This window comes from Rhamphochromis sp. 'chilingali' (assembly GCF_963969265.1).
Source record: "Rhamphochromis sp. 'chilingali' genome assembly, chromosome: 10".
NCBI lineage: Eukaryota > Metazoa > Chordata > Actinopteri > Cichliformes > Cichlidae > Rhamphochromis > Rhamphochromis sp. 'chilingali'.
Window position 1 is genome coordinate 37712776 of NC_137937.1, and position 12090 is coordinate 37724865.

The following is a 12090-nucleotide window of genomic DNA, read 5'->3' on the forward strand; positions in this document are numbered from 1 at the left end:
GAGTTAAAAATATTGACTCAAAAACACAATTTAAAATTCAATACAATTCTTCTTATGAGGTGCAGCGACCAGAAAAGTGTCCTCAGAGGCCACCTGATGGCTTTGCAGAGTGAAAAAAGGCATACTCTTTGGACTTTAACTCAGTCTGTGCCAGCTTTGCAGTCTGAAGGACCAACGCGTGGGCCAAGTGGGTAACAGAAAATAACCATGACTCTGTATTATAATCTGAAGATTTAACTTAACTACGGTTCATGCCAATTATCCCCCAAATTAAATACAGGAAATTGTTCTGCCTGTCAAATTAAAATAACTATTACTATTAGTGTAATATTCTTTATAGTATCTTCCCACTGAAACATATTTATTGCAGTGTTTTTCCCACCTTGGCTGCTGGTGAATTAATTAATTGCTCAGCTTGACTGAGCTGAAACTGAGCTGACCTCCGCACCGTCAGTCAGCCCGGTGGATTTATAGACAGGGAGTGAGGTGAAGCTCAGAGGCAGCCAATTAAAATCCTTACAGCCAAACGGAGGGGGATAAAACAAAGTTGCCAATTAAAAAGCAGCCCCGAATCACTGAGTCAAAATAAATAGCTGCTACACTTCACTGGCTCAGGTCCTAAAGTAACTGAAAGCAGGGCTGCAACACTGAGTTTAATTGCCTCTAAAGGTTATAATGACAGATTATAATGCAGTGATAAAGTCTGCAGTTTAATGCAGGTAACATCTCCATTAGTCTGAATCCAGTCCAAGCAGGCCTGTAAAACACAGCAGACCAACATGGAAAACGTATGTGCCTATCATCCACCGCTTTATAATAAATATGAATAAATGCTGCCTCTCAGCAGCTCAGAGAGAGACACTTATTTTGAAATGATCATCAGTGTAAAATGAACAGTAGAGCCAATAAAAGCCAACTATGTAATCCAGCCCCCACAATGATTTATGCTTTAAACTGAGTATACCATGCAACAAGAAGTAGGTATGAAGTTGGCTTTGAATACCTGTAGTTAGGTCTCAGACCTTCTTTTTGCAATGGTCTGTAGAGGTTTGTTTGCATTGATGAAGCAGTGAAATGAAATGATGAATGGCCACGCAATAACGTTGTCTTTATATATTTAATTTACCTGGGTGGACACAAGGAGATGGCAAAACCAATTTGTGCTACTGAAAGTGAAAGCATATAAAGAGTTTCTTTCATTTTCGACACTTTAGTCTCTGAATTGTTTCTGAAGCTTTCCGTGTGTAGTTCAAATGCTGCTTCACTGTTATTATGTATTATATTGATATTTTCCCCCGTTGATACCTTTTAGCTACAATCATGAACTCAGTCTTCAATTTCTTTTGTACTCGCCAGTGTCTTTTTTCTTTTCTTTTCATTCTTATTTTCTATGCATTTAGTTCTATTTGTGATTGCACATTAACTGAATTTTAAGGGAAAATGATGGCATATTAAACAGAATGGAAATATATATTAGCTCTGCCACATTTAAAAGGCATGAAAGTATTTTATTCCAGTACGGTATGTATTAAATTGTTATCAAGAAAGTTTAAATCTCAGTCAATTCACAATCACGGATCAGGTTAAAGAAGAAGTCGTCACCGTTTCCGAGAAGTCACTGAAGGCAGCATTGCCTAGCAACGGTGCCGTTTAGTTTCTCGCGCCGGGCTATCGGCGGAAACTTTAGCTAACTTTCTGTGAGACACAATGCCCAGAAAGACGGAGAGAAAAGGCAGCGACAAACGAGATGGAAACAAGAAGACACCGAAAAAGGAAAACTCCGAGTTTCCTGCAGAGAAAAGCGGGTCTGCGGACAAAGAGAAGGACCTCTACCTGACACAGATAGCGTATCTAACCGACGAGCTGGAGCGGTGAGCCGTTTAAGTTTACCGTAATGTTTAGAGTGATTGTGTGTGCAGTAAAAAGCACTTTGTAATGATATCTTAAATATGTTTTATTTGCTAACTCGATCTAATGTTGCATTAGCATAATGGAGGCTGAATTTACAAAGCTTCATTGAAATGAACTGATTTTACAAGCTACAGTGAGACGCTTCATTCTTTGGTGCGCTCAGATAACAATGATCCCGGGGTTCCTTCATGAGGGGGTTTGAAAAGTGTGTTAATGCAGGTTCACATGAACAAAATACAACAAAACATTTACTACATGCTTCTTTCACATGCCATGTACTAGGATTTACTTATGAAAGTGACTTTTCATTTTTTTCTATCCAACATATTCACAAGTTTCTTCTCTTTTTAAGTGTCATCACAGCAGAGCATCGTCTCTAACATCCTCCTCTCCCACACTAGCTCTCCGTGGTCTTCCTGTTTTCTTCCTTGCAGCTCCTTCTTTAACATCCTCTGTCCAGTTTATATACCAACCCTCTGCACACGTCCAAACCATAAATCAGTATTTATACTGCATGAGAAAAATGCTAAAGGGAGACACTTGGAAGATTGTTTAGCAAACCAGCGTCATTAGTCAGAGAGTTTATTTGGAACAAGAAGCATCCCCGCATTCGCTTGTCTTTGTTGTATCTTCCCTTTGATACAGGGGGGTTGAAATGTCCCCAATTTTTACTGGTACTATCTGGCTATTCAACTAAGGACAATAATGTTTTATTTTTCATCCCAAAATACCCCATCTTGGGAGGGAAGGGAAGCAAATTCTCTTAAAATGCCATTAAACTTGTACTTACACTCTGCACAGCCAAAACAATTAAAGAAAGAAACAAATAATCCCATAGTCCAAAATATGATTGAAGTTTGGTTTACAATAAAAGAAATGATGAATATTAAGAATAATCTCTCTCAGGTTAGTCCTATTTGAGGAAATGCTTTATTTGCACCAGGAAATTTGGACGCAGGGTTCCAGGGTTGGGCAGAAAAAGGTGTTAGGAAAGTGGGTGATCTTTTTTGTGATGGAATAATGGTCTCATTTGAGGATTTAGTTTCAAAAGTATTTACAGATTAGAAGCTTCATTTCTTTCATGCAAAATCAGTTTCTCAGCGTTCCCCAGTTAAGTAAGTTAGAGGAGTTAATGGTGGAAAAAGGTGGTAATAAAGGCTTAATTTCAACATTCTATAACTGGATTGTCTCTGTCTCGCCAGAAACATCAGCTTCTAAGTTAGAAGCTTGGAGAAAGGACCTAAATATTAATATTTCTGAGGAGACATGGAAGCCAATTTGCTTAAAATCACAAAAACAATCGATTAATATTAACCTAAAGTTATTACAATATAATTGGATCATGCAAACATATGTAACACTGGTGAAATTGAACAAATATAATAACAGAATTCCAGATACATGTTTTAAATGTGGAGAAGCCCGTGGAACATTTTTCCGTTTTGGATGAGGGGAAAATTGTTTAGTCTGTGCTAGCTGTTTCTATTGTTTTTTTTTGTTTGTTTGTTTTTTTCTCTTTTTTGTTTCCTTCAATATGTATAAATGTCACAAATGTACACATATTCTATGTGTTTTTTATTTGATGTAAGTTTGGAAGAGAGCAGGGTGGGAGGTGAGGGGGGGAGGGTTCCTATTACTGCAGCATATTACTGGGAAAACAGACCTTTGTATGCTGTTGCAAAAAGCAATAAAAATTTATTTAAAAAAGAAAAGAAAGTAAATTGCAGTGTGAGACTCATGTTTCTCACACTGCTTTGTGGTGACTTTGAAACTAACCAAGGTTCAAAAGAATATTAAAGTATTTCAGGCAAGTTGATTGTCTTGTGTCAGTAATTTTAGGTGCTTACTGTCAGAATTTTCTCAAAAGAAAGAAAGTTAAGTGTTGAAAGTGTCTGTTTGTTTTTCAAGTATTGGAAACTTGCTTTTTCTAAAATAAAAAAAAAGTTCATTTGGATTTGGTACATGTCACACTGGGAATATTTTTTAGAGTTTTCCATCTTATCTGTCAAAAACATTCACCTGATTTGGCCTGTTTTAAAGATATTTTGTATTTGAGAAGCTGGAAATAAAATATCACTCTCACACCTGCAAAACTGTGGTTTCTACAGGCCTCGAGACCTTCACATATTTATTTGTTTCAGGCATCCATCGGTCTGAGTGAGCTTGAGGTCACTCAGACAGTGCATGCTCTGCTCGAGCTGTAGAGCTGCTTGAAATCCAGAAAAGGCCAGATGCAGTTTATAAATCGTTGAAGCTGTCATCCTTAACCCCTCAGACATCAGCTGAAATGTGATGACCTTGTGAGACAGAGGAAAGACTTGCTGACTCAGCGCAGCACACTGGAGCAGGAGAACAGAGACACGATCGCGTACCTGAAGCGTTCCCTGTTGGAGAAGGAGGACGAGGTGGGCGAGCTGTCGCAGCGGCTGCAGAACCAGCTGCAGGCTTCAGATCAGGAAAGAGACGCCCTGCAGCTGCGGCACAGCCGGGAGAGGCAGGAGCTTCAGAACCGCATCGATGAGCTTATCAAAGAAAACACAGCACTCGGTAAAAGTTCAGCTCTTAGCATGTAGCCCACCAGAGTTTACCACAGGGTATCCACATAAACATCAAAGTGATGGTAGGGATTCGATTTTTAAAATAATAATAAGGATTTTTTTTTTTTTAAATAAAAGATGAAATTTCTGGATCTTCCTCCCTTTTCAGTTCAGTTCATTTTTATTTCAAACATATGCTTTCACAATCATTACAAAATATCACTGCATTCTTTTGTTTGAACGTTTTACGTGTAACTAATCTTAATGGAATCTGGTCAAACGACTGGTATGAGTTCAGTTTATACCGAGACATATTTTCCTCAATAATCAATTATTTGAATAAATAAACCTTTGATTTTATACATTTCAGATGGATTTTACTCCAAAGTATTTGTTCATATTTATGAGGGCGGTGTGTGTGTCTGTGTAGCATCAATAAAGCTCTGTGGGGGAATCTTAAAGATTACATTATTTGGAATCTCGTGATATTTTAAATATGTTAAATTAAATATGTCTTTGCATTTCAGGAGAATATACATTTTCCATTTAACTTTCTGAAGCCTGTTCTTAAACATTAGTTTAATGTTGTATCATACCATGAAGTGTCAGCCACAAGAATTCAAATGTGGGAACTCAAAAGTTTTCCTTCCAATTAAAGCCTTTTTGTTTTGTCTCAAATATAGAAATTAATAATACTAAAATTTAAAAAAAGGTTTTACTTTTGGAAAGGCTGAAAAGAGCTGACAGTGATTTGCTGGAAGAGGCCTCGATCAGCCTCTCCCTGCCAAAGATGTTAAAAGGAGCTCAGCTTTATAGTATTCCTATATTTATAGTATTCCTATATTTATAGTATTCCTTGAAAATCCAGCCCAGATTTCTTTTGGATGCAAGTGTTTCCAGCAGGAACCATTAAACTTTCAGGAGGTTTATTTCAGCAAAGACTGGCTTCAGGGAATGATTTAAACTCTCCTCTTCTCTCCTCTAGCGGAGAGGTTTGCAAGCCTGGAGGCGTTTCAGGGGCAAAAGGAGGAGATGATGTCCAGCTTAGAGTCGCTGGAGAAGCAGCTGGCGAGTCAGAAGGAAGAGCACAAGGATGACATTCACAGCCTGGAGATGAAAGCGCTGCTGGAAAAGAGGAGGTGGAATCCACTTTAAAAATCACAGCACAGACTCGTTCCATTACCCGGGTCGAGTCCACTCGTAGAAACTAGTTTAAGTTCAGACTGTAAACAAATCCGTGTCAGTGCAGCAACTCGCAGCTTGTCTTCAGGACGACATGTTAATCCTGCCTCTGTAGCACTAATGTTTCTTCCTTTATGTGATCCTCGTCCCACCAAGGGTCGTGTTCCTTTGAAGCTCTGAACCTGCAGGCATAAATTTAAGGGCATAAAATAAGTTTTCTCTCACCCCAACCAATCGCAGCAGATGGCCCCGCCCCCCTCTGAGCCTGGTTCTGCCGGAGGTTTCTTCCTGTTAAAAGGGAGTTTTTCCTTCCCACTGTCGCCAAAGTGCTTGTTCATAGGGGGTCATATGATTGTTGGGTTTTTCTCTGTATCTACTGTACAATATAAAGCGCCTTGAGGCAACTTGTTGTGATTTGGCGCTATATAAATAAAATTTAATTGAATAAATATCTGGCTATATATGAGAACACTCACTTCCACGTTGCTGTTAACACCTTATCTACTGCACAGCAAATACACAAATATCGTCAGTGTCTCCTCACAAGGCTGCATACCTGAATTATCCACCTAAAATACCCTCTGATTTTACCTCCTTTGTCTTGTGTCCTGCCAAAGATTGGAGAGGGAGCTGGAGTCTCACGCTGCAGCCATGGCAGCAGAGGTGCAGCTCCTGGTGGACCAGAAAGTCCCGGAGACGACCAGGCTGGCGCTGCAGGAGAACGCGGAGGTGAAAGCTCGCGTGGGGCAGCTGTCGGAGCAGGTGCAGATCCTGATGGAGGAGAATGCTGCCCTGCGGGGCTGCAAGAGTCAGCTCAGCATGGATGTGGAAAACCTGGAAGAAATGCTCAGAGACACATCACGCACCAGCTGCGTCCGTAAGAAGGTAAGAGAAGGAATTCTAAATGTCTTTAAGTTTAACTTAATATTTTAAATGCAGTGTAACCACAGTCATGCTTCACTGTCCACTCAGATTACAGTGGCTTCAAATAATCCACATTTTATTTAGTTAAATCAAGGTTACTGAAAAGTGGACCAGCACTAGACAGTGTGCTCCCAGTGCCAGGCCCTTTCATCGTGTTTAACGCCAACGTCTTCTTAACGTGAAAAACAAGTGATTCACTCTAAATCCATACCCAACTCTCTCCATCAGGTGGTGGAGCAGCTCACAGAGAAGTGCCAGCAGCTGCAGGCGGAGCAGAAGGACTGCAGGCAGCGGCTCGAGCAGCTTCAGACCGAACACGCAGGAGCCCTGGGCAAGATGGAGGCGCTGAGGTCAAAGTTCACTCTGCCGTCCGTACAGATGAGTCTCACTCAGGTTCACGTTCACGTTAATGAAAGCAAAGCAGCAGGTGCAGTTATTACACATACGGGCTCGTAGTCTCATTTGTGGTACGTTTATATGCAAGCAATAACTCCACAGTGAGATTCATCAATAATAAGTAATCAAATAAATCAATAACAACAGAGACACAAAAGAGACAGACAGGAAACATAAAAGCACTGAATCCTGTTACTGGTAGCAGCTGATGGCTGGATCATGATGATGAGGCCTCCCTGAACGAGACAAGAAAACATCTCTTTTACTTATGATTGCTGGAAAATTCATGTATTAATATTTAAAAATAGAAAAATATTTGTGCACTCATTTTTGTTTTACTTCAATACAAAGACATAAACTAGTATTTTACATTAGTGCAGCAGAAATACAGAAATTTGTATTCAGAGTGAAAATGAACCCGGGCAGTGCAGAGGTTTGAAGGGGCGGGGCTCAAAGTTAAAAAGGGAAGCGTTCAGCCTGGAACAACAACCCACACTCATCAAGAAACTAGCCTATGTTTTACCTGATGGGTACAATGTTGCTGCTGACAGTGCTGCAGGGCGGGGCTGGAGGGCGGGGCTGTGTGGATCTGAGACCGTAGACGGTAAAAAGTCCATTGGAGAGAATGTAGCTGATTAAACAGGTGAGATAATAATGAAATGCAAAGATTGGTGACAGTGCTTGGAATCATAAGGCAACACACACACACACACTCTCACTCTGTGTAAATATACTAAATGTAAGCCCTCCATAAAGGGAGGGAAAGCCCTGTAAAAATAAATATGTTCCATAAAACGGGGACAGCCCCACAGACCCAGGACAGCCTCACCCAGTTAGTTAGCAGCTACTACTTGTGCAGTTAATAAAAGGACAGGTGATGGTTGTCACGCTGTTACTCACACAGCACACTCATTTGTTTCAATTCGTCAGTTGCCACAACACAACTGACCAACGTGTACATAAGCTAATACTCCTGCGTGCTGTAGAGCTCGTTCCTGACTCGTGACCAGCGCGCTCTGCTGTCAAGGGCGATCATTGGTTAATGGTCATCATGTGACTGATGCAACCCAGAGCCTGTTATTTAGCAACACTGTGATTAATAGTTAAATGTTAATGTGAGGGGCACAGGCAGGACTCCACACACACACACTAAAAAAATGCCTCTAGAAAAGAGCACTTGTGGCTCCCATCAAGCAGGTACTCAAACAGGTGCCTGATATGAACATTAAATGCTCATTACTCACTGCTCTGCTCTGCTCTGCTACTTTTCTTATCAGCAAGGTCGCATTCTTCTCAGGCAGACGCAGATCTCTGCACAATGAAGCCTTGTTCATCACTGCAGACAAAGAAAGCGACGTTTGCAGCGGTCCCAGCTGCTGTCATCAGTGACTCGGAGTGCTCGCCTCCTTCTTTTCCACCTCAGTTGCTCCTCTGTGTTTCCAAGCCAAGAGCTCAAAAAATCCCTCTTTCACACATGCAGAGAAGAGACGCTGCAAGATAAGAGCAGCCTTGACCTGACGTGTTAACCACGGCCACACAAAACAGTGTCTGTGAAATATCGTACATTTAACTCCATAAATTATTATTTGTACATAGAAACACAACAGGAAACGTGTTCATTCAAAATGAATAATTCTTTACATGCAAAACTAGAGAAGTGTATTTTAGTTTAAAGGCTCAGATTCAGGCAGAAAACAGAAAGTTGTGCATCAGTTTGGAGTACTCACTGATATCGTTCATTATTTATTATTATTAGTTAAACATGTCAGGGTCAGCCTGTTATTATCATTTCTGCCATATATGCACTGTTCAGGACAAACCTGTTTGAAAGAGGCAACCAATCAGAAGAAAGGTGGCTTAAATGCAGAGGATGAAGAAGAGTAAGGATTGTTTTGAAGTTGAAAAATAAATTATATGGAGTAGAAAGAGATCTTTTCCTTAAAGGGGAGAAATTGTTTCACTTTGAGGAAAAGCTGAAGAGTCTCCTGTGATCTCACCCTGGGTCAGCACACCTGAATCACATGATTAGGTCATTACCAGGCCTCTGGAGAACTTCAGGACAGGTTGAGGAGGTCATTTAGCCATTTAGATCAGCTGTGTTGGATCGAGGACATCTAAAACACATTCCCACTCCTGCTCTGAACTATGATGGCAGGTAACTCAGGGTGGCATAACATTTGCTCAGGGGGCATCCGGATTTGAACCGGAGACCTCTTGAGCTGCAGTCAAACGCTCTACCACTGAGCTATACCCCCTCTGCTTGTGCTTTCAGGCAGAATCAGGCCTCTCTGTCTGAACAGTGCAGTAAAAACAGAGCTCAGGTCAGTCAGCTGGAGGCGGAGCTTCAACAGGAGAGGAGGAGGAGGAGCAGGATGAAGAACATCATTCAGGAAGCTGCTGTTGCTCTCAGACAAGCACTGATGGTAAGATGACAGCGACATCATTTCAAAGTAAAAGTCTGAAACCTTCAGCTAACACAGAACACACGAGGTATTCGCCTCATTAACGTTTTATGTTTTAGAATACAGAAATGGAAAAAAAGATTTATGACAAGGTGGAATTTATCTGTAAAACACAAAGTTGTTGCAAGCAAACTGAATTCATTTTATTTCTCTGTCGATGACGATGGTTCCATGCTCCAGTGAAGAAGGTGAGGTCTTTATCTCAGCCAATCAGACTGTTTCAGTCTTGTTTTCACCTGCAGCAGGACTCAGAGGTGGACCAGTGGAAGCAGCTGATGCAGAGGATGCTGGTGCTTTTAAGCAGAGACGGATTTGCCAGCTCCGCTGCTGACAGCGGCAAAGTGAACGAGCTGCAGACGGCTGACTCTGCAGCAGCCCGGTAATAAAATCAGTGCTCGCTAAGATGGTCTGCAAATACCTGACAGGTTGATGACTGACAGAAATCCTGCATCTTTATCGTCTGTGTAGAACAAGGAGTCTGGATCCAGATTGGAGTTTCCAGTTCCAGCTGGCCCGCTACAGGCCGGGAGATCTGGGTTTTGTGCCTCGCCCCGCGCTGAAACACAAAAACGTGCTCCCCAGGATGGAAGCTGGCTCCAGCAGGTTTGTGAGGAGCTCAGAGCTCAGCTTCAGGGTCTGCAGGGGGATGTCTGATCACAGCTACAGCTGCAGTTATTATATGATATAGCTGTTTACAACTAACATTTAAACTCTCCATTCCTTCATCAGTTTAGATATCAGGCAGACAACATCCTCCTATTTAAGTAGTTCAGTTCATAGACTGTTTGTGAAAGAGGGACAGAGCCTCAGTGTTGGTGTTGTAGCCTTCACTGTGTTAAAGCAATGAGAGGTTGTTGTGCTGACTTATCTTCTCCCCACAGCAAACTGCATCCATAAACTGTTGAACAAACAGAAACACGTAATCTGAGCATCACACTGATAAATATTAAAGAAAAGCAGGTTGTTCCAAATGGCACAATCATGGAGGCGTAGCAGGGCGACTGGTGTCAGCATCCACCTGTCAGTGAAGCCTCATCAAAATAAACTAGTTATTAAAAACATGTTTTAAATGCCGTAAAGTTGAGACTGACTCAGTGATGGAGAGAGGTGGCCACTGAAGCAGTTTGACATTGCTGCTCTGGAGCTTTCCCTTTGTTAGCTTTAAGTGTTTTATGTCACCTGACTTTCTTCTTCTTCTGTTTTTCTTATATCCAGGAAACCGTCGAGTCTGAAGGCGGACAGCTCTGTGAAGCTCACCGATCCAGCTGTGACCTCCAAACAGAACAAACTCAAGTGACAGTAACTAAACTCATCTCCTAAAAACTGTTGATTATGTTGCAGTTCAGTCTGACATCGACTGAGACTCCTGTGAGCTCAGCCTGTCACAGTAAAGGTGACGCCTCTGTAACAAACTCTAATAATGTTCCTGCTGTGATGAAAACAGCTTGTCTGTTATTGTGCAGTGAAACAGGAAACATGTTATAAATGTTGTTTATCACAGTCTTCATGATTCTGCTAGGCTGTTGTTACAGAATGCTGAAAGTTACTGAGTGAAGATCAGCACTTTGGGTTCTGGGCAGCTGCAGCACACACTCCTCAGCATTTCATAGATTTGCATATTGAGACAATAGATGAAAGTACCAACGATCATCTCTACAGCAGAGAGACTGGAGGGCACACTGAGAATTGAACCAGAGACCTCTTGATCTGCAGTCAAACGCTCTGCCACTGAGCTACACCCCCATGTGGTGGAATTTAATCATCGGCTGCACAGCATGTGACAAAAAAACTGAATTAAAAAAAATAAAGTGGCAGAATCAGGTTTTAGATATCAGCTATATATATATATATATATATATATATATATATATATATATATATATATATATATATATATATATATATATATATGCTGAAGGACAGGAAGCAGCATGTGAGGCTGGGAAAGAATGTCTCGGACTCCCGGACCATCAGCACCGGCTCCCCTCAGGGCTGTGTTCTTTCTCCTCTGCTCTTCTCCCTGTACACCAACTGCTGCACCTCCACCCACCAGTCTGTCAAGCTAATCAAGTTTGCAGATGACACCACCGTTATTGGACTCATCTTGGACGGGGATGAGTCTGCCTACAGGAGGGAGGTTGAACGTCTTGTGTCCTGGTGCAGCCACAACAACCTGGTGCTGAATGCCCAGAAGACAGTGGAGATTATTGTGGACTTCAGGAAGCACACAGCCCCACTCCCCCCCATCATCCTGACTGACACCCCCATCACCTCTGTGGACTCATTCCGCTTCCTGGGTACCACCATCACCCAGGACCTGAAGTGGGAGCCCACCATCACCTCCGTCATCAAGAAAGCCCAGCAGAGGATGTACTTCCTGAGGCAGCTGAAGAAATTCAACCTGCCAACACGGATGATGATGCAGTTCTACACTGCAATCATCGAGTCCATCCTCACCTCCTCCATCACCGTGTGGTACGCTGGAGCCACTATCAGGGACAAACAGAGACTGCAGCGTGTTGTGCGCTCTGCTGAGAAGGTGATTGGCTGCAGACTCCCATCTCTGCAGGACCTGCACACCTCCAGGACATTGCGGCGTGCAGCTCGGATCTCAGCTGACCCTTCTCACCCTGGACACAGTCTGTTTGACCTGCTCCCCTCAGGCAGGAGGCTCCGGT

The 12090-nt window shown here is 42.1% G+C and overlaps 1 protein-coding gene across 2 annotated transcripts; it reads left to right on the plus strand.

Annotated features, from left to right (window-relative positions):
• The first annotated feature begins 1654 nt into the window (after window positions 1–1654).
• Window positions 1655–11241, plus strand: LOC308404472 (cilia- and flagella-associated protein 157-like). Of its 2 annotated transcripts, XM_080894540.1 has the most exons (10): window positions 1655–1871; window positions 4187–4458; window positions 5434–5587; window positions 6248–6515; window positions 6783–6904; window positions 9223–9373; window positions 9655–9791; window positions 9881–10015; window positions 10628–10711; window positions 10945–11241. In XM_080894540.1, exons 1-9 carry the CDS (start codon window positions 1708–1710, stop codon window positions 10707–10709), a joined length of 1485 nt encoding a protein of 494 aa, XP_080750666.1. In that variant the 5' UTR covers window positions 1655–1707; the 3' UTR covers window positions 10710–10711; window positions 10945–11241. The 2 variants fall into 2 exon arrangements, with proteins under 2 accessions (XP_080750666.1, XP_080750667.1); XM_080894541.1 differs by having other exon boundaries at window positions 9658–9791; window positions 10628–11241.
• Window positions 11242–12090: the final 849 nt, after the last annotated feature.

What these genes read in the sequence shown, in the direction of transcription:
- LOC308404472 (XM_080894540.1), top strand. Translation starts at nt 1,708, where the DNA reads ATGCCCAGAAAGACGGAGAGAAAAGGCAGCGACAAACGAGATGGAAAC. An exon ending in GCGCTGCTGGAAAAGAGGAG is followed by an intron (nt 5,588 to 6,247) that starts GTGGAATCCACT and finishes GTCCTGCCAAAG; the next exon opens with ATTGGAGAGGGAGCTGGAGT. An exon ending in GGCAAGATGGAGGCGCTGAG is followed by an intron (nt 6,905 to 9,222) that starts GTCAAAGTTCAC and finishes TTGTGCTTTCAG; the next exon opens with GCAGAATCAGGCCTCTCTGT.